Genomic DNA, 23,030 nt, shown 5'->3' on the forward strand with positions numbered 1-23,030 from the left:
TTGACAAAAGTGGGGGCTCGGCCAGATACTTCTTCAGGTTCTGGAAGGCTTGTTCACACTCTGCTCCCCATTCAAATCCCTCCCTCTTTTTCAGCAATTGAAAAAAGGGTCTGTACTTATCACTTGACCTGCTAATGAATCTGTTAAGTGTTGCTGCCATTCCAGTCAGTCTCTGGACTTCCTTTGTGGTTTTGGGACTTTGTAGTCTCTGTAGGGCAGCAATCTAATCGGGATTAGCCTCTATCCCTCTCATGGTTACCAAATGACCCAGGAACTTTCCTGAACCAACTCCAAACGCACATTTCGAGGCGTTGAGTTTCAATTGTACTTCCTCAAGATTTTGAAAACGTCTTTCAAATCAGCTATATGCCCCTGTTTATCTCGACTTTTTACCACCATATCATCTATGTAAACTTCCATAATCTTTCCAAGTAATTTCTTGAACATAATGGTTGCAAGTCTTTGGTATGTTGCCCCAGCATTTTTTAGCCCAAACGGCATAACACTATAGCAGTACAACCCTCGTGGCGTGATAAACGAAGTCTTCTCTTGATCAGGGCCGAACATAGCAATTTGATGATACCCTCGATATGCATCGAGAAAACTCATTCGCTCATAACCAGCGGTTGCATCAACCAACTGGTCAATTCTTGGAAGAGGAAAACTATCCTTTGGGCACGCTTTGTTTAGGTCTGTGAAGTCTACACAGACACGCCACTTCCCATTCTTTTTCTTCACCATAACGGTGTTGGATAACCATTTTGGGTAGTAGACCTCGCGTATCGCTTTAGCCTTCAGTAAACGATCGACTTCTTCTATTACTGCATCCACATGCTGCACGGCTGCCCTTCGTTTTTTCTGAATGACCGGTTTATGCTGGGCATCAATGTTTAAATGATGACAGATCACATCTGCATCCACTCCGGGCATCTCCCGATATATTCCTTCAGAAATCTTATTGACTCAGCCTTTTCCTCTGCTGGTAATGATTTCCCAATTAAAAAATATCTTTCAGGATCAGTCTCGCTGATCTGAATCTTTTCCAAACCTTCAACCACTTTTTCAACCGGGCTTCTTCCAACATCCTCGATAGTTGGTTGATCCGGTACTTCTAACGTATGAACATAGTGGACCTTTGGGGCTGTTTTAATGATGGAGATCAAACACTGTTGAGCCACTTTCTGATTGCCTCTGAGCACTTCAACCCCATTCGATCCTGGGAACTTTACCATCTGATGTTAAGTCGAGGAAACTGCCCTCATCTTGTGCAACCATGTCCTTCCTATAATCGCGTTATAGGAAGAGGGAACATCGACTACTAAGAAATCTGTCCTCAATACCACCGTCCTAGCCTGAACAGGTAGTGTTACCTTTCCAAGGGGCCATACTGCTCCTGCACCGAAGCCGATCAGGGGTGTTGTAGATTGCTCTAAATCTGTTTGGGCCAATCCCAGCTTCTTGAACGCATCGTAGTACAACACCTCTGTACAACTTCCTGAGTCCACTAGAATTCTCTCAATGTCATATTCCCCAACTCGTAGGGTTACAACCAAGGCATCGTTGTGGGGTATTTGGACCTCTCCCAGGTCATCATCACTGAATGCTAAGCTCTCATTGCATACATCAGTCTCTCGCCCTCTCTTGTTTCCCAATCGCATCACGTGCTGATCGTGCTTAACTTGCCTTTATAACAGCCTAACCTCATTTCTCGTATAAGGTGTGGCCAACCCATGTATCATATGGATTACTCCTTTAGGGTTTTGCTCGTAACCCAGCTCTATAGTCTTCCCTTTCTCTTTAGGATCCTCCTGGATAAATTCCTTGAGATAGCCCCGAGAGACCAAATCATCAAGGTGCCTCTTGTACATCTCACAATCCTCGGTCATGTGGCCTCAATCTTTGTGGTAACTGCAGTGCTGATTCGTAGCACGTTTTGCATCCTTGTCTCCGCCTAGACTCGGGTGCCACTTAAAATATGGCTGATTCTTTATTCGATAAAGAATTCTGTATATTGGTTCCTTCCAAACCGTAGTGATAGAAAAGAAAGCTTTTGAGTCAGGAGCTTGCTTATCTTTGGACGGCTCTTTCTTAGCCTGCCCATATTCCCTTCTCTCTCTATAAGTTTTGGGCTCTGGCTTATCCACCTTTTTGGCAGGTGCCTTCGGCTGTTCGGCAACCGTCCTGCCATCCTCACGGAGTATGTCATCCTCCATTCTGGCGTGTTGCTCTATCCGTTCCATCAATTTAGCCAATGTGGCTACCAAATGTTTATTCAATGAACGACGCAGCTCTCCCCGAACAGGCAAACCAGTCTTGAAGGTAGCAATTGCGTACTCCTCACTGCAACTTTCAATCTCATTGAAAGTCTGCCAGTACTTCTTTGCATAATCCATGATCTGCTCGTTCTCCTCCTGTTTCATGGTGGAAAGACTCTCAAAGGTCTTTGGGGCTTTTCTGCTTGTCAAGAACCGAGCAGGGAATTCCTCGGCCAACTGCCTCCATCCTCGTATGGATCATGGGGCCAGTTTATGAAACCAGGATAAAGCCACCTTGCCAAGACTAGAGGGAAACATCTTGCACAAGATGGAATCATCCCCTTCATGCATAAACATAGCCTGTTGATAATGCTGTATGTGAGCCATGGAATCCGTATTTGTCTAGTAAAGTACGAATGCACCGTGCTTCACTCTACTCGGCAACCTAGCCTCTTGTAGCCTCTTTGTAAATGGGGAGGCCGCAATATTACTTAATGCCTTGCCTGCTGCTTCTCGTGCAGCCACTGTCCCATCCTCGAACTCCTTGGACTTGTGAGCCGTGGCTTTGGCCCAATCAGTATCAGGTCTCTCGTACCTATCTCGATGGTGTTTCCTTGTTCCCTCCTCTTCGGGGGTGGAACTTCTATCTCTGCTTCTCTCTTTTCGTGAAGAAGCCCTTCTCTCGGATGTTTGGCTTTTACTTCTTCTTCCCCTTTTTCGTGGAGAAGCCTCATAACGCCCTATGACAGGACTTCTGCTACTTCTCCTCCGTGAATGGGTCTGCTTATGGACTACCAGCGTCTGTCCATCCTTTGGGAATGCCTACGAGAGAGTCCAGACTCTTCTGGGTGCTCTCGTACCCGCTGCAACTCCTGTATCTCATACTCTCGTTTTTTAATTAAACGAGCATACTCCTCGATTTCCCTTATCTTCTTATCAAGGACATCGTTATCATCGTGTATACTCTTTGAACGGGTAACTGACTCTTTTCTTCGATGAGACCTACTCCTTCTCGTGGAGCCGGTAGTGGTTTTGTCTCCTTTTTCCTTGGAGTTACCTCTGTCATGTCTACCAGTGGGCTTTCTCGGAGCGCCTGGTGGGGATTTATCTCTTCCCCCACCCAACTGGTCCTTTGGACTAAATGGAGTAGCTGGATCTTCTTCTATCGTACTTGCTTTTCAAAAAAGCTGGTTCGTTTCCCACAGACGGCGCCAATTGTAGGGGGATGAAAACAATTGATGCTTCGGATCAACTGGACTGCAACGGCTTTCTCGGGCCTCTTCACCGGAACCCTAATTCGTCGTCGGAACCCTAATCTGCAAAATAAACAGGGGGTGAGCGCACCTTTGCCTCTCGTGGCAAAGGCCCTCCGATGCCAAAGTTAGTATCACGTACTAGCAGTTAAACCCTAATTCTCAGTAGGAAAGCAATAAGAATGCCAAGTATTGCGTACCTTTTGCCTCTAAGTTTACCTCATATTTATAGATTTTCGTATGCTTGTTGCCCAAGCATTCCTGGTGCCATAGGATTCCTAACTCGTATAGGAAACCCAGGATTTCAAGGAGTCTCGTTCCCTTTATCAGTTTATGGAAAAGAGTCCTTTTAGGATTCTTTTCCATTACAGGCCGAACATCCCATTCTCATTGGGTATCTTAACCTGATCCTATATTCCCGGGATCTTATTCCTTTACGGAATATGACTATTCTGGAATCTTCCAGAGTATTCCCTCTGCTCCAACACTTGATTGGAGTTCTTTCCTTGTTCGGCCATATCGTTGCCGAACAGACTGCCTGGACCAATGACTTCTCATGTCACTGGTCCATATCGCCGAACACCGTCTTGCACGGCGACTGTCCTGTCTATGTTCAAACTATGGTCCCACGTACCATTTGTTCGGATATCAATTGCATTGCTTTCAATCCGTCATCCCTCGCATCACGTACTCGGTTCTTACTTTATCTGTTCGGCTGTATCGTAACCGAACAGTTCTGTTTGGACCTGCTACTTCACATGCAACTTAGTCCAAGGTAATCGGAATGTCACTATCTGCTGATCAGTCAGCACTGATCGGCGATCAATCATGTTCAATTTCTCACGTGAACTTATACACGTGTTCGGCAACTAGATGTACCTGTTCGGAAATACCCCCTACATAAAAATAAAACTCTCTCTCTCTCTCTCTCTCTCTCTCTCTCTCTCTCTCTCTCTCTCTCTCTCTCTCTCTCTCTCTCTCTCTCTCTCTCTCTCTCTCCCCGAACTAGAGAACTTTATTCTCCTTCAAATTAATTTGATTTTCCAGATTCAAAGGCCTATTTCTCCCCCGCCCTCTGAATAATAAATTTAGATCACCCTTTAGAAGTGAAATCATAAATTGATCGTGCAACAAATTATAGTGGGCAACAATTTGACTCCCAATTTTATTCATAAAATTGTTGCCAAGAAAAAATAGTCGGACTATATAGAACGCTTAGCTAGCGCACATAGAATTACGAGATGAAATCATAAATTGATCGTGAAACAAATTACAGTGGGCAACAATTTGACTCACAATTTTATTTGCCAAGAAAAATAGTCAGACTTCTAGAACCCTATTCAAGCGCACATTGCTGTGATTGGCAGCGCATCAACAACATGGTTTTGCGCGACGATTCCATTGGCGACTTCGCCTTTGCTTGTGTCATCAACACGAATCATATAATCTTCGAAGCAATCTTCGACGGTTTTGAATGATTCATCTGGGTAGAGATCGCACACTTCAACTTCCTTAGGACCATCAATTGAAAAATTAATTTGGCACCCCCTAATAAATATGTCGTGGGTGAAAGATGCAACGACACTTTGGGGGATGATATTCGCTGCAATATCGAAAAAGTTCAAAGAATATTATATCTAATCAAACTCAAATAATCTACGAACAAGTTCTCTTGTATTGGGTTAGATTTGAAAACATTAATTTCTCCTCAATTTTTGCAAGTTGAAGTCATGTAGACACACCAATATATTACATTGGGTACTATTTTAATATTTGGGCGAAATCAAAATTTCCCAAAGACCATGGGTAATAAAATAGTTCAAAAATGTAGACTTAGTTTGAGAAATTCCCATTCAAGACGATCCTGAAAACACTAAATGCAGTGTGAAAACTTCTTTCCAAAGGTTTTGTCTTTAGTCATAATATTTACTTTTTATAATCTGCTTATATAGATGAATTATTAATCTAAATTTTTTTAGCAAATATCAGTGAAACGACCCCAAAAACAGTGACATTTTGGAAATGAAATTATTAATCTAAATTGGAAACGACAACAAAAACATTGACAGTGACATTATTAATCTAAATTAGTGATTTTTTCGTATTGGAAATGAAATTTTGGGTGAAAAGAACCTGCTGCTGCAGCTAGTAGATCATCTTCTGAGACTGTAACCCTAGGGAGGCTTCGACCAATTTTTTTCTCCCACAAAGATGCAAGTTCATTTATATTCAGATAATTGCACGTTGGTCGGAAATGAAGTTGTTTGTTCAAAGTACGAATATCATCAGCAGCTTTGATTGTAAATTTTCCGATATCAGAGCCCGCAACAAAATAAGCTGCATTAACAAAATAATCAGAGAATTAGTCAGAAGTCAACCACACGAAAAAAAAAAAAAAAAAAAAGTACTCTCTCCATCTCATTTTGTCTGTCCATGTTCGTTATTTGTGTCGTTCTTTAAACGCTTGTATGTCTCAATTCTATAATGTTTTTCATAATCTTTAAAACTTTGTATCATAGACTTGATCGAGAACTATTAAATAAGATCTGTATTGTATATTTTTGAATATTTATATTGAAAGATATAAGCAATTGAAAATTGACACGAATATCAAAAAATGACAAATAAAATAGGACGGGGGGAAGTACTGAATTTGAAATATATGGACCAGATTCAAATGACCGGAGTGCGGTTCATACCGGACCCACCCTGTTTGAAAAAATCAACTGAATCGGATAACTTTATGTACTTGATCTAATCTTTCAATTCTTCTATGTACTTGTATTTTTTGTTTTGAGTACTTAATGAAAAATTGAAAAACTAGATCAAGCACTTATAATTATCCGATTGAATTGATTTTTTTTGTTGGACCACTAGACCAACTGATTTTTTGCTGGGCTACTAAACAATCTGAGCATAGCAAAGAAATTTAAGATTAGCGCAAGGGACCACCCCATGCACCTGGATCACCCAACCTCCTCCTCACTATCTCTTTATCTATTGCATTAGGTTGTAATTAAAAAGTGGACTCTAGTAGCCCATTAAAAAGTGGGTGCATTGGCAAAGGAATAATATACTCGTCATATATTTTTTCTTTTACACATAAAAATAATAACGGTCTTTCTATTGTCAGTCCCAGTGGGTTGACAATAAGCACACAAGAGGATAAGGAAAACACATATTTCTATATATTTTTTTACATTTTTTAATACACATTCACATTTTTTATTGTCAGCCCAATGAACTGATTTTAAATTTTTTCAAATAATAATTATGTAATTTTACATCATTGTAAAAATTAAAAAAAAAATAGTGCATTCAAATAAAAAAAAAGAGCGTAAAAATCAATTCACTGGCGAAAACACACATTTGTTCATATGTCAAAAGATTTACTAATCTATCCTATGATTTTATATTTTAGATATGGTCCACAAACCCCAAAAGTCCACAACTTGATGATATTTAAGTTGCACGCTAAAAAATCGTCAAGTCCATGTAAGACCAAAAGAACAGGACCCCACACTGGCACTCAAGAAAGAAAGGCATAAAACCCACCACCAAACACAACCACACGCGGATCAAAAAAAAAAACACAACCACACTTGGTTGTCGGTCCACTCTGTACGTAATGAGAAATTTTTGGTAACAACCGGCCGATGTGGTGCCTGAGTAATATATTTGGACTGTTCAAAAGTGTATTGAATGACTCAGATTGAAATACTCTCTCTTTTATTTTTTTTTCTAAATTCGAGCCGTTCAAAACCGAAATAGACGGATCGGATGTACTGAGCAGATACCACGTGATACCCGCTCGGCACTCAAAATTTTCTCGTACGTAACTATGTTATTTTCTGGTTCTCCTTTTGTCATCGGGAAATGATATTGGCACTCCAAAAATTGATGCAGACACTTCAAAATCAGTGTAACACCAAAGCCACTTTCCTTTATTTTTTGAAGTGTCTGCATCAATTTTTAGAGTGCTAATATCATTTCCATCGTCATTTCTCTGCTTCACTCTTCCATGGTTTCTGTTTTTTTCGTACAAGAGAGAAGATAAGGTTTTGGTTTTTGTGGTTGCGTCCGCCCCGGACCACATATATTTAATTGGGGCCGCTCATAAATTGAATTGACATTTCATTCATTCTGTCACCTACTCTCCGGGACTCGAACTCATCTCCATGCCATAAATAACATCTGAAAGGGTTGTTATTATATAGAAAAAGGAAAAGAGTCGTGAGCTTCTCTACAAGTACCGGACACTCGGTCCTGTTTGTGGGTCATTTTTAGTTCAGGCAATTAGAATCGGATGTTGTTAATGCTAAAACTTTTTTTTTTTTTTTGCCAAAACTGTTATGCATAAAATCTTTGTACCACGTGCAGGGTTGATTTTTATATGTTCGCTAGATCTTTCACAGTTGACACAAATAAAAATAGTTTTGGTACTATCATTTTCGTTAAAATCGATTCTTATCGATAATTTTTGTTCGTAAAAAATCTTGTTTGTTTAATATTGATTCATACATATACCCGAAACATATTTATGTTGCGAGAAATAGGACAAATATAGAGTTTGAAACACTGACTACTAACAAATCAATTTCATGTCGTGGAGTGGATTTGATGAACTAGATCCTTTTACAATACAGATGTGTTCTTGGAAAATATTAATGAGATCTGATAAACCTGATTTTTAGCGTGAAATATGTTTTGAACAGTATTTAAAAAGCTTAGACAATTTGAATCGTTGGAGCGAGCCTAAGAAAAGACCCACAAACTGGCCCTACCGTCCGGTCATACCCTCAAAAGCAAATCACATACAATCAATGAAAGGAACATGAATTTGAAAGAAAACTCTAAACACAAATGTATCCATAGTCGTTCAATGCAAGTGGATAAAAATACATCCAACAACTTCAGACGTTGTTATTTTTCAAAATTGTGTCGAAAGGTGTGTTCCTAGTCTTTTCCCTCACGTAAAACTTTGCAAAGAGAGCGAATATATAAATGTACCCATCCATGTAAATAGACACCGAACGATTTAAAACACAGTGTCCGATAGTGCATTCCTTGGTTTTTCCCTCATATAAAACTATGCAAAGAAAGTGATTAGATAAACAACTATGTGATGCCAAAAAAAAAAAAACCTGTGTTACTCGCACAGACAAATAAGGAAAAGATCATGCACATAGTTTTTCATGGGGCCCACCACGAATTCTCAAAAGATGATTTGAATTACTCATTTTCCTTAAAACATTTTTGTATGCAGTTTCATTCTACGAATTTAGGAAAAAAAATTCATCTCTAAAAAATTCCTACCGATATCCGATTGAAATGATTTTTTACTAAGAATACATAAACAAAAGTTCAAGAAAATTGAGTGTTTTTTGGGAACCTGTGCTGAATCCGACGAAAATCTGGGGATGAAAGGTCATCTTTCTCTGTGCAAATGGGATCCAGGGGCTTTGTTGTCCCTCGTGAGGGATAGAACCTGTTGTCCCGGTCAAGTGGGGCCCACTCTAGTCTTTCTTTGACGATCGGAAATGTTCATTTTTTAAAACTCATTGACTAGATCAACTTTGCCAAAAATCAGCTCAATTAGATACTATTAAATCAAAATCAGCTCAATTAGATACTATTAAATGCCTGATCGGGACACTTATAACTTGCTAATAATGGGTTCCAATGGATTTGATTCATTGTATTGGATCCATTCTTTTCAAGATAAAAATGTTTTGATTAAGCACTTAATGATATCCGATCGAATTGATTTTTTGTAGAATTGTTCTGCTCGACAAGCTCTATACAAAGTGAACACTTCCGAGCCCCACTCAATCTGAACAGCAAGTATTGTCCCTCTCTTTTCTTTTTCTTTTTTTTATACAAAGTGAACGCTTCCGAACCCCACTCAATTTGAACAACAGGTGTTATCCCTCATGAGGGACAACAGAGCCATTGAGAGCCCGTTCCAAAAATCTTCTTAAAAAATAAGCAGCTTATTTCACATTTTCAAATTCAAAAATAATATAAATAAAAAATATTTTTTCAATTTTTTTGCATTGTGTAAAAAATCTCGATGAGATCTTTCAAACAAGATCCATATTGTATATTTTTAGATTTCAATAAACCCATAATTTTTGAGCTTGAAACTGCCTTCTTAAAAAATAAGAACTTTTTTTCAATTTTGGAACAGACCCTGAGTCCGTGAAAACGGACTTTTGGGTAGATCAATGTCCCGATCAATATAAATAGGGTTACCTTTGACGGTTCCGTCACCGTATATTTGGAACTCATCCAACGGAGGCAGGACTTCGGAGGGATGAGTGTTGTCGTAGTAGGGCCAGGAAGCAATGGAGTTGCAGCAGATATAGGTGTAGGGAATCCCCAACTCCTCTGTCAACCGTCGAACCTTCCGCTTCTCTTTATACATTGTTAGACCCGGCTCCACCGGATCCGCCCTGTCAACGTCATGCCCAAACTCCGATGGCAAGAACCTCTGCAACCAATCCAAAGACAAATTTTTTGTTTCACTTCTTTTAATAACAAAAAAAATACCCCATATTTTAGGAGTACTATATATATAGGGGGGAAAAAAAAAGTGTAGTAGCATACAATGGAGTGATATGGATCCCTTGTGCAAAAAAAATTGTCTTTTTTGGTTGGTTCTTTTCTTAATTTCTTCAGATTTGGGTCAAATTTTTTGTTGATTTATCTCAAAGAGAAAAATTTTAAAAACAATATATATAAACCACTGTTGAAAATAGTTGACTAAAAACAAAAAAAATAGAAATAATTTTTTTATACTTTCTTGATTATTCTCGTCGAGACAAACAAATGTGATGTAGTAAGAATTGTGACGTAACGAAAAATTAAATAATACAAATGTCTGTAACAAAAATTGATTTAGTCTAAACTCACCTTATATCAACCTAGACATAGTTTTTTGAATTTTCAGAATCCCTACTTACTTTGCGTGAAGCACATTTTAACTTTCCAAAAATTATTTATTCTACCAATTAGTAAAATAGTTAGATTTTTTGTGATATAGCACAAAAAGTAAGAAAATAATTCATCCATAATTTTGATAGTTGACTTGTCAAAGAAGGGGAAAAATATGGAATACAATCAATTTTCTTTTCATTGACTTTTGACTCTTCATTGGAAAATTACAAGAAATTAAACTCTGGCAGCCCTTGACTCACCCTTGATGAAATGATTTGAGAATAAAAGTATTTAAATATTTTTAATGGTGAAGTTAGGACAAAGCTGATCATGTTTTAAAGCCTTGGACAGTCATCAGTCCTTCACGTATTTTTTAATTGGACCCTTCAGACGGTTAGAAAAATCAGTACCTATATTCAATTGCTTTCAAAGGTTTTCAACTTACGAGATAATAAGGATAATTATTAATTATTCAGTGTCGCACTGTTACGTTGTGGTCCACGCATCCCTTCAACATTATTAATCGTTAACGATGAACCTCGCATCAATGTGGTAGTATATGGTTTTGATGGTGTCTCGAATAGCATAATTTCTCATATAATAATTGACTTTTTTCGTCAATACATTAAAATCTGTTTTTTTTTTTGGTTACCTTGATGGTTCCAACCGAATTGATGGCACGGACAAGGTTGAGCTGGTCCAAGATATTCTCACCACCAACAGCTGATATAACTATATCGATCTCATTCTCCTTTAGTATCTTTTCCATTAACTCTTCATCCTTCATAACACCCTGCAATTTAAGTCATTACAAAAATTAGAAATACACCTCTCTCTCTCTCTCTCTCTCTCTCTATTTTATCTGCAAAACAATATATACTGATATACACAGAAAGTTGTCGAGCACACACAATACATGTGCAAGAAATGAGAAAGAAAACACGTAATTGATTGTTTCAATTAAAACTTTACGCCAGTTTCTTTCAATGTCTCGCTTAAAAGTATGAGCAAGATACAAGAATAAAAAAGATGTGAGTCATCATTCATAGCTAGAGAAGTGTTCCTTAGATTGTTTGAGTGTGTGTGTGAGTGCGTGTGTGTGTGTGTGTGTGTGTGTGAGAGAGAGAGAGAGAGAGAGAGAGAGAGAGGGTTACTTACATGTATGATCATGGCCCCTTTGTCTTGGAGAACTTTCATAGTTTTGGCATGAGAAGAGCTAGACCGGGCAAGAAGATAAGTGGGCCGACCACCACTTAAACTAGCTTCAGCAATGAACTGACCAATGAACCCAGTGGCTCCAATTATCAGGACCCTCTGGCTCTTGGCCGCACCACCACTAGCAATACAAGTTGACACAGTCATGCTTCCACCTCTCGATTTCTCTCTCTCCCTCTCTCTCCCTCTCCTCTTTGCTCTTTCGCCAACCCTTACTGTTTCTAGTCCTTAAGTGGTGGAATCTTTGAATTCTAAATATAGGGGGATGCTCATGGGCTGGTATTTAAATAAAAAACTATTATTTTTTAACAAAAACAAAATAAGATATAACAAATTAATTCATAGCTACCCTTCAACATTTACACTTTTTTTTCTAGTGTATTGTTGTTTGCATGCATGAGGTATTTACCCATCAGGCCATCATCTACTCTCTTTGATTTGACCATTAGATTTAGAAATTTCTTTTTCTTTGATTTTTTCCTTTGACTGACTGATGGCTTGAGAAAAGTCATGCTAAATCACAGACTACTTCCTTCTTTGTCTTCTTCCTTCTCCCGTGGCCACCACAATCCATTGATTACCTCTGGAGGTCGTATGCATGGGACTGATCAGGTCCATCACCCAAGTGTGGAAAGGGTAAGGGGCACGAATAGATTCATTAGATTGTAGTTCAACAGAAGGGGCGTGAACTAACTTCCCATACTTTTGGCCGCCTTTGCACCTCCCCACATGTCATTTCGAGTCCGCCTCCATTCGTAGGCCAATAGAACCCGAGATGGACCATATGTTCAAACAATTTCCATCAACCTTGATCAGAGGCGGCTGCACATAGCAGCTTTCATGGTTAACTGAACATCCGAACAAAAAAAATTTTCTTAGAATACATGTAAAAATTAGGAGCTAGCCTTTCTTTGAACACTCAACGTAAATATCAATGAACATCCAATTCTAAAAGTCTTAAACACCTAACCTTAAAAATTAAATTTTTGTTAAACAAATAGTATATATTTTAAGTTCTCATTTTGTTTCGTAGTTAATTTTTTTAGAATAGAGATTTTGTTTTTTGACCTTACTATTTATACAACTATATGAGATTTTGTACACACACACGTATATTAATATATCAGGTGGTAAAGTTAAGGTAAATTCCGAACACCCTATCATAAATTGCTGGAGCCGCCACTGACCTTGATGTTCCAACTCATGAGCTTTTTGCAATACCTTCTAGGCATCGTCGTGAGATAGGCACCGCAACGGTATTTTGTCTAGGGCTCTTCAAATCAATTGATCATGAGTGGAAAGATCCCAAATGTTATTAAATGATCACCCATTCCACTCCCAAGTAATGTGAGACTCTATTTCCTTAACAGTTAGAGTTGCCCCTTCCAGAAAGGATCGTTGAGACTTGTGAGCATCGCTGAACTCTTCGGGCCTCTTTTGGATCCGAGGGCACAATGATCCCTCTCGAAGGTAGTCAACGTATTCCTGCTTCCAATCCTTCTCTTCAGTAAGGTTGCATTCTGTTTCCACAGCGAGCACGGGACCGCGCACCTTGATCGGGCATTGCGATCCGTTAGATATCGCAGAGGTAGGGCGGGGCTACTTGCATGGCACCCACATGTTGCACCAACCTACAGCGATATGTGAGCTGGGGTTGGTCGGTCAAAGAGTCAACCCCACGAGAGTAACTATATGTGTCACCCATTGATTAGTCAATCAACTAGTCAAATCGTAGCGCTCATTGACCTTTCTTACACTGCAAACACAAAAATGTACTCCCTCCGTCCAAATTTAACAGTCATTTTTTAGAGTTCGTGCCACTTTTCAATCGATTATATCTTATAATTTATAATGTTTTATCTAATTTTGAAATCATTGTCTTATAGAACTAATTGAGATCTATCAAACAAGATCCATATTGGATATAAAATTCATTACTAATTTAAAGATATAACTCATTTTTTATCCAATTAGGATTGAACTAGGGACTATTAAATCCGGACAGAAAAAGTAAGAAGAAAGGGCCTGGCTCCTCCCCAGTCCAATAGTTTGGACTAGACGGGACAGGCCAAATTGAGATTGTACGTTGGTAGATTCAACGGTTCGAATTATACTTTTACTAGTAATAATACATTTTTACCGGAAAAAGTATAAAAATACATCTATACATCTATACCCTTTTTTTTGAACAGGAAAGAAAATTTATTAATCTTCAAAAACATATTACAAAGATTAAAAAGGATTCAAAGCACGAGGCATCAAACAGAGCAAGAAGAACTCCAACAATCATATGCCGATAGGAACCAGAAGAGAAAAATAATCACCCCTGGATGGCAAGAAGCTAACCCGGGCCAAAAAACCCAAAGAACAGACAAAATACACCCAAGACCCAACCACCTGCCCCTGATGACTAATGATCAATTATGAATTTACTTAAAACTTCCTCATCAAAGCCCAAATAATCTTCGCCCAAGATTTTCTCAATGACCGAGTAGCCTTTGTATCATCAAGGTAACCTGTTAGTGTCTCTGGAAAAAGTAGATAAAGCCGCAATAGCAATCGCAGATCTAAAAACAGTGCATTTTTTCTTCTTTCTTCCCACTTTCTTCTTAGATTTAGGAGCGCCCAACATTTTCTCAGTCAACTTATGCTTCCAATTTCCTTTCCCCATTTCTTTAGTATTCTTAGCTTGGTCGAGTTCCACAACTAACTGGATACCATCAATAGATTTAACATGGGTCAGGTTAGGTTCAACCATTTCCATATCTGCTTGATTTAAAAAATTCACTTCTGAGAGATTCCAAAATCCTTTGTCAAACACCCCAACATCCGAAACCGGATCATGAATCAATAGTGGGTTTATCTACTTAGCTACAATTACACCATCTTCCAAGACAAAATTGCTAGAATCACCCACCACTGATTTCACAACCTTGGGACTAGAGTCATCCCCAATGAGTCTAGAGTCGGTCCCACCACTTGCTAAAGAGTTCTCATAATGGGTTCCACTCTCTTGGACAACATTAAGCTCCACACCAGAAGATGACCCTTGGTTTCACTAACTTGTGATTCCATCACAGAGAGCTCACAACCTGAAAAAGAGCCATCACTCTTAGATACATCGCTGACCTCTTTATCAACACTAGTGTTCTGACCAGACCTACTCCGAACCTCAACACCAAATGCAAGAGGTTCTTCCCTAACCTTGACTTTGTAGAGAATACCATCAATGTCGAGTTGAATAGAATCGTCAATAGTGGACATGATCTCGGTGGCAACCAGAACCCTACCATTTGTATATGACAAACAATGAATAGTGGAGTCATCAAACCTTCATGAAAGCACCCCATTTTTCACCAATCTTCCTAAAATAATCCAAGTTCCAGTCATTTAACGGAATACACCTATACCGTTGATTGCAGTAAATGAATGGTCCCGCTCAAAACTGTCTCCTCCAGTCCAAAATATAGACCGGAGAGAATCCATTTTTAGGAAGAAATTACTTTTCGAAAACCTGGGTGCGCCCGGGGGTTTTTGTTCTTTAACGAGGAATCAATTTCATACCATTGGTTTCTTTGTTCAACAGTAAGATCCACTTGTCGATAAACAAACGAGAGAGAGAGAGAAATCAAAATCAAAGCACTAACAGAAATCAACGGCCCGGATCAAAACATCTTTTTCCTTTTCCTTTTTTTTTTTTTTAAATCCGTTCGATACCTTTACATATGGGCCGTCCAAAATACTTTTGAACGACCGAGGTGTGCTCGGCACTCCTGCTTAGCAGGGGGTCCAGGTCCCTAACAGAATCCACCTTGTGGCCCAAAAGTAAAAGAAGGAGGGGAAAAAAGGGGAAGAAAACAAAACAAATACTATCATCTAGTCCTATATATAGGTACGCCCTTTGGGATACAAAATTTGCACACCGTATTATGTGAGACTCACCTCGGAGCCCTACAAAAATTATGCGAGCCGCTCATTTTGTTTAAAATAATTTTTAAAAAATTTCGGTAAAAAATCAAGTTAGTCGGATATCGGTAAAAGCTTGATCGATTATGTGCTCAATTTTCTAACATCTGACAGAAAATTCAGCACAAAACGAATCAAGTCCTTACCAATGTCGGACCGAGTTGATATTTATTAGGGATTCAGATTATTTGATAATGACTCATGCGCTTTATTTGATGAGTGTATTTTTTATTTACGAGATATGAGAAACTTAGCCAAAACTCTCTTATATTTATATTTTTTGAGATCAAGGACAAGTACCTTTTGCAATCAAACATAAGAACAAATTTGCCTATGAAAGTACTTAAAACCCTAAGGTATCCAATGAAAGTGCTTAAAATTCTAGCGTACCCTATATATGAAGTGCCTAAAATCTTAGAGTACCCTATTAAAGTGCTTAAACTACTAAAACCCTATAATAGGAAATTGCATCCCAAAATCTTATGAAAGTGCCTAAATATATTTTGGCCCTATGGCTAAAAAACTCAAAAAGTTCAAAGATCTCCACTGAAAACTATTTTGCTAGCGTCATTCCCTTAAATAAAAACTATTTTACCGTCCTCATAGCCAATTTTCCAAAAAAAACTAATATCACCTAATTCGTATGAGGAAACAAGTTTTAAGACCACAATTTTTAAAAAACTATGCCTAAGACAATGAGGCTCACCCTTTTGAGTTAATTCTGGGCCGGTCCTATTTTTCAATTTCATAGCCCACTAGATCCTTTTTCTATAGAATGCAATTCCTAATAGATCCTGTGAAGTGTATTTTACATTTTTACCCTTGTTAAAAAATAAATAAACCCATACAACCTCCTACACCACCACTACCACCACCACCACCACCACAACCAGCGCCACTACCACCGTCGTCACGCCGCCTCCACCACCACCACAACGCTGCCACCGCCACCACAATGATCACCACCACCACTCCACCATCATCACCACCACCACCACCACTGCCACCACCATGTTGCCGCCGCCACCACCACCACAATTAACACTGTTAATCGTGGCGGATTAACACTGTTAATTCGGGTGTGAATTTAGACGAAAATTAACACTGTTAATTGAGGTGTGAATTTAGACGAAAATTAACACTGCTAATTTAGACAAAAATTAACACTGTTAATTGTAGTGGTGGCGGCGGCGGCGACGTGGTGGTGGCGGCGGCGTTGTGGTGGTGATGGTGGCGGTGGGGGTGGTGGCGTCGTGGTGGTGGTGGCGGCGACGTGGTGGTGGTGGAGGAGTGGTGGTGGTGGTGGAGTAGTGGTGCCAGCGTTGTGGTGGCGGCGGCGGCGCGGTGGCATGGTGGTGGTGGTGGTGACATAGTGGTGGTGGTGGGGCGGCGGCGGCGTTGTGGTGGAGGCGGCGACATGGTGGTGGTGGTAGTGGCGGTGGCAGCGGTGTGGTGGTGGTGGTGGTGATGGTGGCTGGATCGTCTCTCTCAAAAATCGTCTATTTTTTGCGAGGGATATTTTTGTCAACAAAATAATGAAGAGGACTTACTGGACTATAGGCTCTTTGAGTAGGACCTAGTGGACTATTCTTCACCCAGACAGGACCGGCCAGGAAGTTGCTCATTGATACTCAATGCTTCTTACATCTGTCCCAATATATATAGCAAAGAGCTCTCCTTCTTTGTAGATTTTTCGACGTGGGACTTAAAAGTATTTTTTTTACGTCTGTATCAATATAAAGAAGTGAGCTCTCCTTTCTTATTTCCTCAATCGATGGTGGGATTTGTATTTATCGACAAAACTCTAAGAGAAAGAAACAAGTGCACGACCCACTCTCCACATTGTTCACTGACATAAAAAAACATCCAACCAAGACATTGCAGAGGAGAGGAAATTGCAGAGGGGATAGAGGAAAACATAAAACATCCAATGACGAATTTGGTGAAAGGGAAACAAGAGTGCCACTAAACCACTATAAAACTACGTTTCCAATTGTTAAATATAAGAAAATAGATGTTTTATTGAATTCGATAATGAAACCGTACATTGAGGCCCTTATTTATACAAGAGGAATGAGCCTGTGTGGAAGAAAATCATTCCAATTATAATAAAATCGTAATCAATTACAATCAAAATAAAATCAAGGCAATAATATAATATCGATCGTAATCGTATCAGCACATGATTATGATATTATATGATTACTATATTCTAACATTCCCTCCTAAATTCAAGTAGATCTACCAATTTGAGTTTGAAAAAGTCTAGAGAAATCAAGAACAGCCAAGCCAAGAGAAGCCAAGAGAGAGAAAGAAACCAAGAACAGTCAAGCCAAGTCAAGAGAAGCCAGAGAGAGAAACGGTCAGGAGAGCCAAAAAACAGCCATGAGCGAGAGAAGTCATAACAATAGTCATTTGAGGTGAAATCCAAATGCACGAGCTGGTTCTATATTACTACGAATGCCCGACGGATAGCGACGGAATTTTGGCAGCCCGCCGAGAGCGAAAATTTCACAGGACCTAGATCTTATAGCTCTGATACCATGTTAAATATAAGAAAAGAGATGTTTTATTGAACTCGCTAATGAAACTGTACATTGAGGCATTTATTTATACAAAATGAATGAGCCTAACTATGAAAGGAAATCATCCCAATTATAATGAAGTCGTAATCAATTACAATTAAAATAAAATCAAGACAATCATATAATATCGTAATCATATCAGCACATGATTATGATATTATATGATTACTATATTCTAACACCAATGTTCTAATCATCTACACTATCAACAAAAGAAATAGGTGTGGAAAGAAATGGAATTTGAGAAAGAGAGAATGAACACACACCCATATACATACATACAAATCATAATCGAACCGAATCTGATCGGTTATCACATAGCCTCCACCATACCTGTACCCACGGGAAACAAATCGGTTATAGTTTGGAGAAAAACATCGATTAAGATTCAGGTATCCATCGTCTGCCAATAGAAATTAAAAGAACATGACTTTTAGGCGTGTCAAATGAACCTGAATATATCGTCTGTTGCTTTTGTTGCTTAATGGAATTCAACGTTTGACAGTCATCAACATGATGGAGTACTATATTTATTTGCTTAGAAGTCTCTCCACTCTAAGGAACTTGAAGAGGCTCTAGTCCACCTTCTAAGTTGATAAAGTCTCCAATCCATTTTTAACATTTTATAGTAGGCTCAGTCCAGTTCATTTCAATTTAATACTTATACCCTCTCGCCACTTAATTGCCGGGAAGTTGATCGGCGCCTGAAAGTTCGCCAAAAAATTTAGGCATTTTCCTATGGTTCTAAGGTGTACTTAGTTCATAGGGTTTTAGTGGCTTATGTATTTCCATTGGGTTTAGGATTATAGGTACTTTCATAGGGTTTTAGTAGTTTAGACACTTTCATAGGGTTTTAGTGATTTAGGCACTCTGGCAAACTTTCTAGCGAACTTTTTAGTGGTGATGTGGCGGGAGGGGGGGTGGGGGTGGGGGTGGGGGTGGGGGTGGAGGGAGGTGGGCTTATTAAGCAAGTGGACTAGGGACTCTACAAATTCTTGAGGTGGACTAGAGACTTTACAAGTTTCTTATGGTGGACTTATCACTAAATCTCTCTTTTATTTTTGGTGAAAGTACACAGAGACCCGTCAACTAAGTTTTTTTTCCACAGAAACGCTCTAACATTTAAAACCACCCATACAGACCCCCTCAACTATATGAAATGAAAAATTGGCTAACCTTGTTAACGGAATAAGGAAAAATGACGATTCTACCCCTAAAAATTGCCCACACTGACCCCCGTCATCCATAGAAATTGTCCATGTTGATCCCTTCATCTTAACAGTCTTTTTGACAGAAAAGTGCTGAGTGGTTGACGGTTATAGTTGAGGAGATCTGTATGAGTGATTTTAAATAAGAAAATGATATTGACACTCCAAAAATTGATAGAGGCACTCTAAAAAATAAAGGAATGTGGCTTTGAAATTACACTGATTTTGGAGTGCCTTCATCAATTTTTGGAGTGACAATATCATTTACCTTTTAAATATTGGGGGTCTCTATAAAAAAAGTTATAGTTGAGGAGATCTTCGTGTACTTTCACCCTTTTTTTCAACACAAATAAGGAAAAAAACATCGCTAACCTTTTTTTGTGTTCAATCAAAGACTTATTAATTTTTCAAAGTCAAAGCATCCTTGGAGAGACATATTTAGAACTAGGGCTGCCCGAGGATCGGTTTGTTGCGGATTGGTCCGGTTTCCAATCCGATCTGCTTGCGGCGGATTGTCGTTTTCTCCATCCGTCAACTGTCCATAGTATTGTTTGATTGGTTCGGTTGGATGCGTTTTGGGCAGATCGGTTTGGGTGGTTTCAGCGGATTTGAGAAAGAAATTTTTTTTTTTATACACACCAAAAAATTGAAAAATAAAACCCTAAAACTTCAAGTCCGCCACAAATTCAAAAAAGCCTAAACCAACATTACTTAAAAATTAAGTTACTTTCATCCACCCTAAAGTTTAAAGGTAAACTATTAGACGCCAATAATACTCAAACTTGGAGCTAGACTAGAACATGACCTTGATTCAAATTCTAATATACCAAAAAAATAGAGAAGGTTATTAACATTTTCAACATAAAATATAAAAATATCATAGAATACATGTTTATTACTTTATTACCTATGAAATTAATTTTGTTCAACTTGCTCAACATCATCCATAACCTTTGAAAGAGAAATAAGAACATTGTTGATTGGGCGTATTAGCCGGATTAAGTGGAACCGAACCGATCCGATCCAATCCGGATCCGTCAAAATTAATATTTTTAGATCCATATCCGTCCATAGCATGCCTCAGTTTGATTTGGTGCAGATTGAGCGGATTAGGCGGTTCAATTTAGCCGCTAAACAACCATATTTAGAACCGGAGTCGAACTTTTAGCATGAAAATTTTTCACAACTACATTTGTTTTTTATATTTTTTTAAAGTCTTGGATTTTAACCTTTAATGGTACGTATCACATGTATGTCAACAATTCCTCGAAACTGAATGGTACGTATCACATGTATGTCAACAATTCCTCGAAACTGTGATGCAGTGCCGTAATGCAGTTATAAGGGCTAGTTTGCATATTACGTAAATTCATTGGTCAACAAGTTTCCTGAGCAAAATAGTAAATACGCAAAAAGCTCACTAAATATGTGGGGGCGTGATTTCTTCGTGCTCCTTCTGGTGCGGCCGCCTTCGAATGTGGGACCGTGAATGCTAACGCCGGTTTTGATGTACCTGCAGAACCGGAGGGGGCTGTTCCTCCGGGAAGAAGCTCCGATGATTAAGTCAGTAGGTGGAGAGAAGTTTAGTAAGAACAATATGTTGGAGAGAAAGAAGTGTTCTTTTAGATTTGATTTTTTTGGATCCCTCTCTCAATGGTCATGCTTCTCTATTTATAGGCAAAGAGGTGAAGTGCTGAGCAAGTTGGCCATACTTTCCACGTGTCACGTTCTGCTCGGTTGGCGCCTTCTAGCAGGGCCAGTTAATGAACACCACTTCCCTAGTCTTTCAGAACCACATGGGTTGATGTCAGAATGGTCACATCGTTCAGAGATGTCATTTCGAATGTCTGAGAGGACAGCTTTCTTATCAGTAGATATTTATGGAAGGTTCCACAATTATCTCCAGGTTCGGCGGGACCCACGTCCGGCATGCGAATTATCCGAGCGTAGGATATCCCGGCCGAAGCACACCCTAGCCGAACAAACGGAAGTTCGTACCTGTGCGCCCGATAAGACCCCGAGCGACTTTATGTGTCGTACGTTCGGATATAGCCTATAATTGTTCGGTGAAGTACTCGTGGTCCTGTCTATCCTTCGGTCCAGCCGATGTCCAAACTTATTTACAGGTGAACTGTGATAGCTTCGATGATGGGTCAAACAGCATATGAACCCTCATCCCCCCTTTTGGACCTTGTGAACCTTCGGATATTTCGGCCCCCTACAATAGCCCCTCAACTCCTTCTTTTCTTGCTCGGAATGAAAGAGGAGTTGAATAAGAACCTGGCCGAACGAAGATATAAATCCGAAGAACCATATGTCTGAAGAGCGATCGACTAGACGAACCGTCAAAGTTGAACGGACAGAAACTATTTGAAACGCTTCGAGATGCGCGCGCAGCCTTTCATTAAATGCTTCTGTAACCGTCGATTTGAATCGATGCCAGGTGTCACGATTTCATTGGGTGGTGGTACGGCATGCTTCACACCTGCCACATGTCCTTCATCGAGCGGCACATCAGTCTCCCGCCCAAATCCGACGGTCAGGGTGAGAAACCGCTTCGAATTCTACACCCAGTATAAAAGGGGAGAGGGAAAGAGAGAGAAGGTTACTCTCTCTCTAACTCTCGATCGTTTTACTGTTCAAGCACCATTCCAGACTGAAATCGCCAGAAATCTGCATATTTGAAGGTTTTTGATCACAGATCTCTCTCGATTTCTCAGGTATTTCTCGAGCCCCTCCATTTCTCGATGCATTTTGAGTGTTTTTCGAATGTTTTCCCCCTTTTTGGTCGATTCTTTCCTTTTTGTTTGGACTGAAACAACCGCCAGATACCCAGGTGTTCATGTGTTCTTCCGAGCGTATGAACACCTTGAAATCGTGTTCTTCCGAACACGAGGGCATCTTCAGGCATGAGGTTTTTCCAAAGGGGCAGTCTTTAAGAAGCTTTACAAGCCCTGTTAAGCTTCTCAATCTCTGTTTCCCCATTGTTTCCCTGAGCGGTATAAGTCCTTCCTTCGGAATTTCTTCCGAGGGGAAATCGCTCGGGAAACAACCGAGCAGAGGTGGGATCTCTCCTAACGACACAAAACAACGAACGTAGGCACTTAGATTCCTGGCCATGCAAATCGCTAACGGTCTTATCCCATGCACTTATCTGTTTCTAGGTATGGAGTCTGCAAAGTCACCTTCTTCGGGCGAATCTTATCGGTCGGTGGATTCCGAAGATTCGGATTTTGGTAGATCCGATCCAGGGTTAGCCGAAGCTATAAGAGATTTCGCCCGGAACTACCGAACGGGATCAAGTGGAAGGATCCCCAAGGGCGTAGAAGGAGTCGACTACCCCGCCATGGTGGCTCCTCTCCGAACAGTGGGGCCGGACCCCGATATTATAGATATAGGTGAGTCGTCATCCGAGAATCCTCATGACGAAGCGGAAGAGGAAGAAGAGGCCGAAGGAGATGACGAAACCGAGTCGAGACCAGGGACTCCACTTGTTTCGTCAAGCCGAGCGAATGAAGGGGCTGGATTTGCTGGGGAATCCTCGTCGCATCCGCCGAAGGTGAAGAGGAAGATCGTCCCGATGGACCCGGATGTGATCCCTGACCGAAC

General features: G+C 39.8%; 1 protein-coding gene across 1 annotated transcript; it reads right to left on the minus strand.

Moving 5' to 3' along the window:
- Positions 1 to 4,646: 4,646 nt before the first annotated feature.
- LOC131310145 (leucoanthocyanidin reductase-like) lies at positions 4,647 to 12,029 on the minus strand. Its single transcript, XM_058336992.1, has 5 exons — positions 11,606 to 12,029; positions 11,100 to 11,240; positions 9,764 to 10,001; positions 5,642 to 5,845; positions 4,647 to 5,111 (listed from the first exon to the last, which is right to left on the minus strand). The coding sequence occupies exons 1-5, from the start codon at positions 11,807 to 11,809 to the stop codon at positions 4,849 to 4,851; spliced, it is 1,050 nt and encodes a 349-aa protein (XP_058192975.1). The 5' UTR covers positions 11,810 to 12,029; the 3' UTR covers positions 4,647 to 4,848.
- Between the last annotated feature and the right edge of the window lie 11,001 nt (positions 12,030 to 23,030).

The sequence above is a fragment of the Rhododendron vialii genome, chromosome 12a, assembly GCF_030253575.1.
Source record: "Rhododendron vialii isolate Sample 1 chromosome 12a, ASM3025357v1".
NCBI lineage: Eukaryota > Viridiplantae > Streptophyta > Magnoliopsida > Ericales > Ericaceae > Rhododendron > Rhododendron vialii.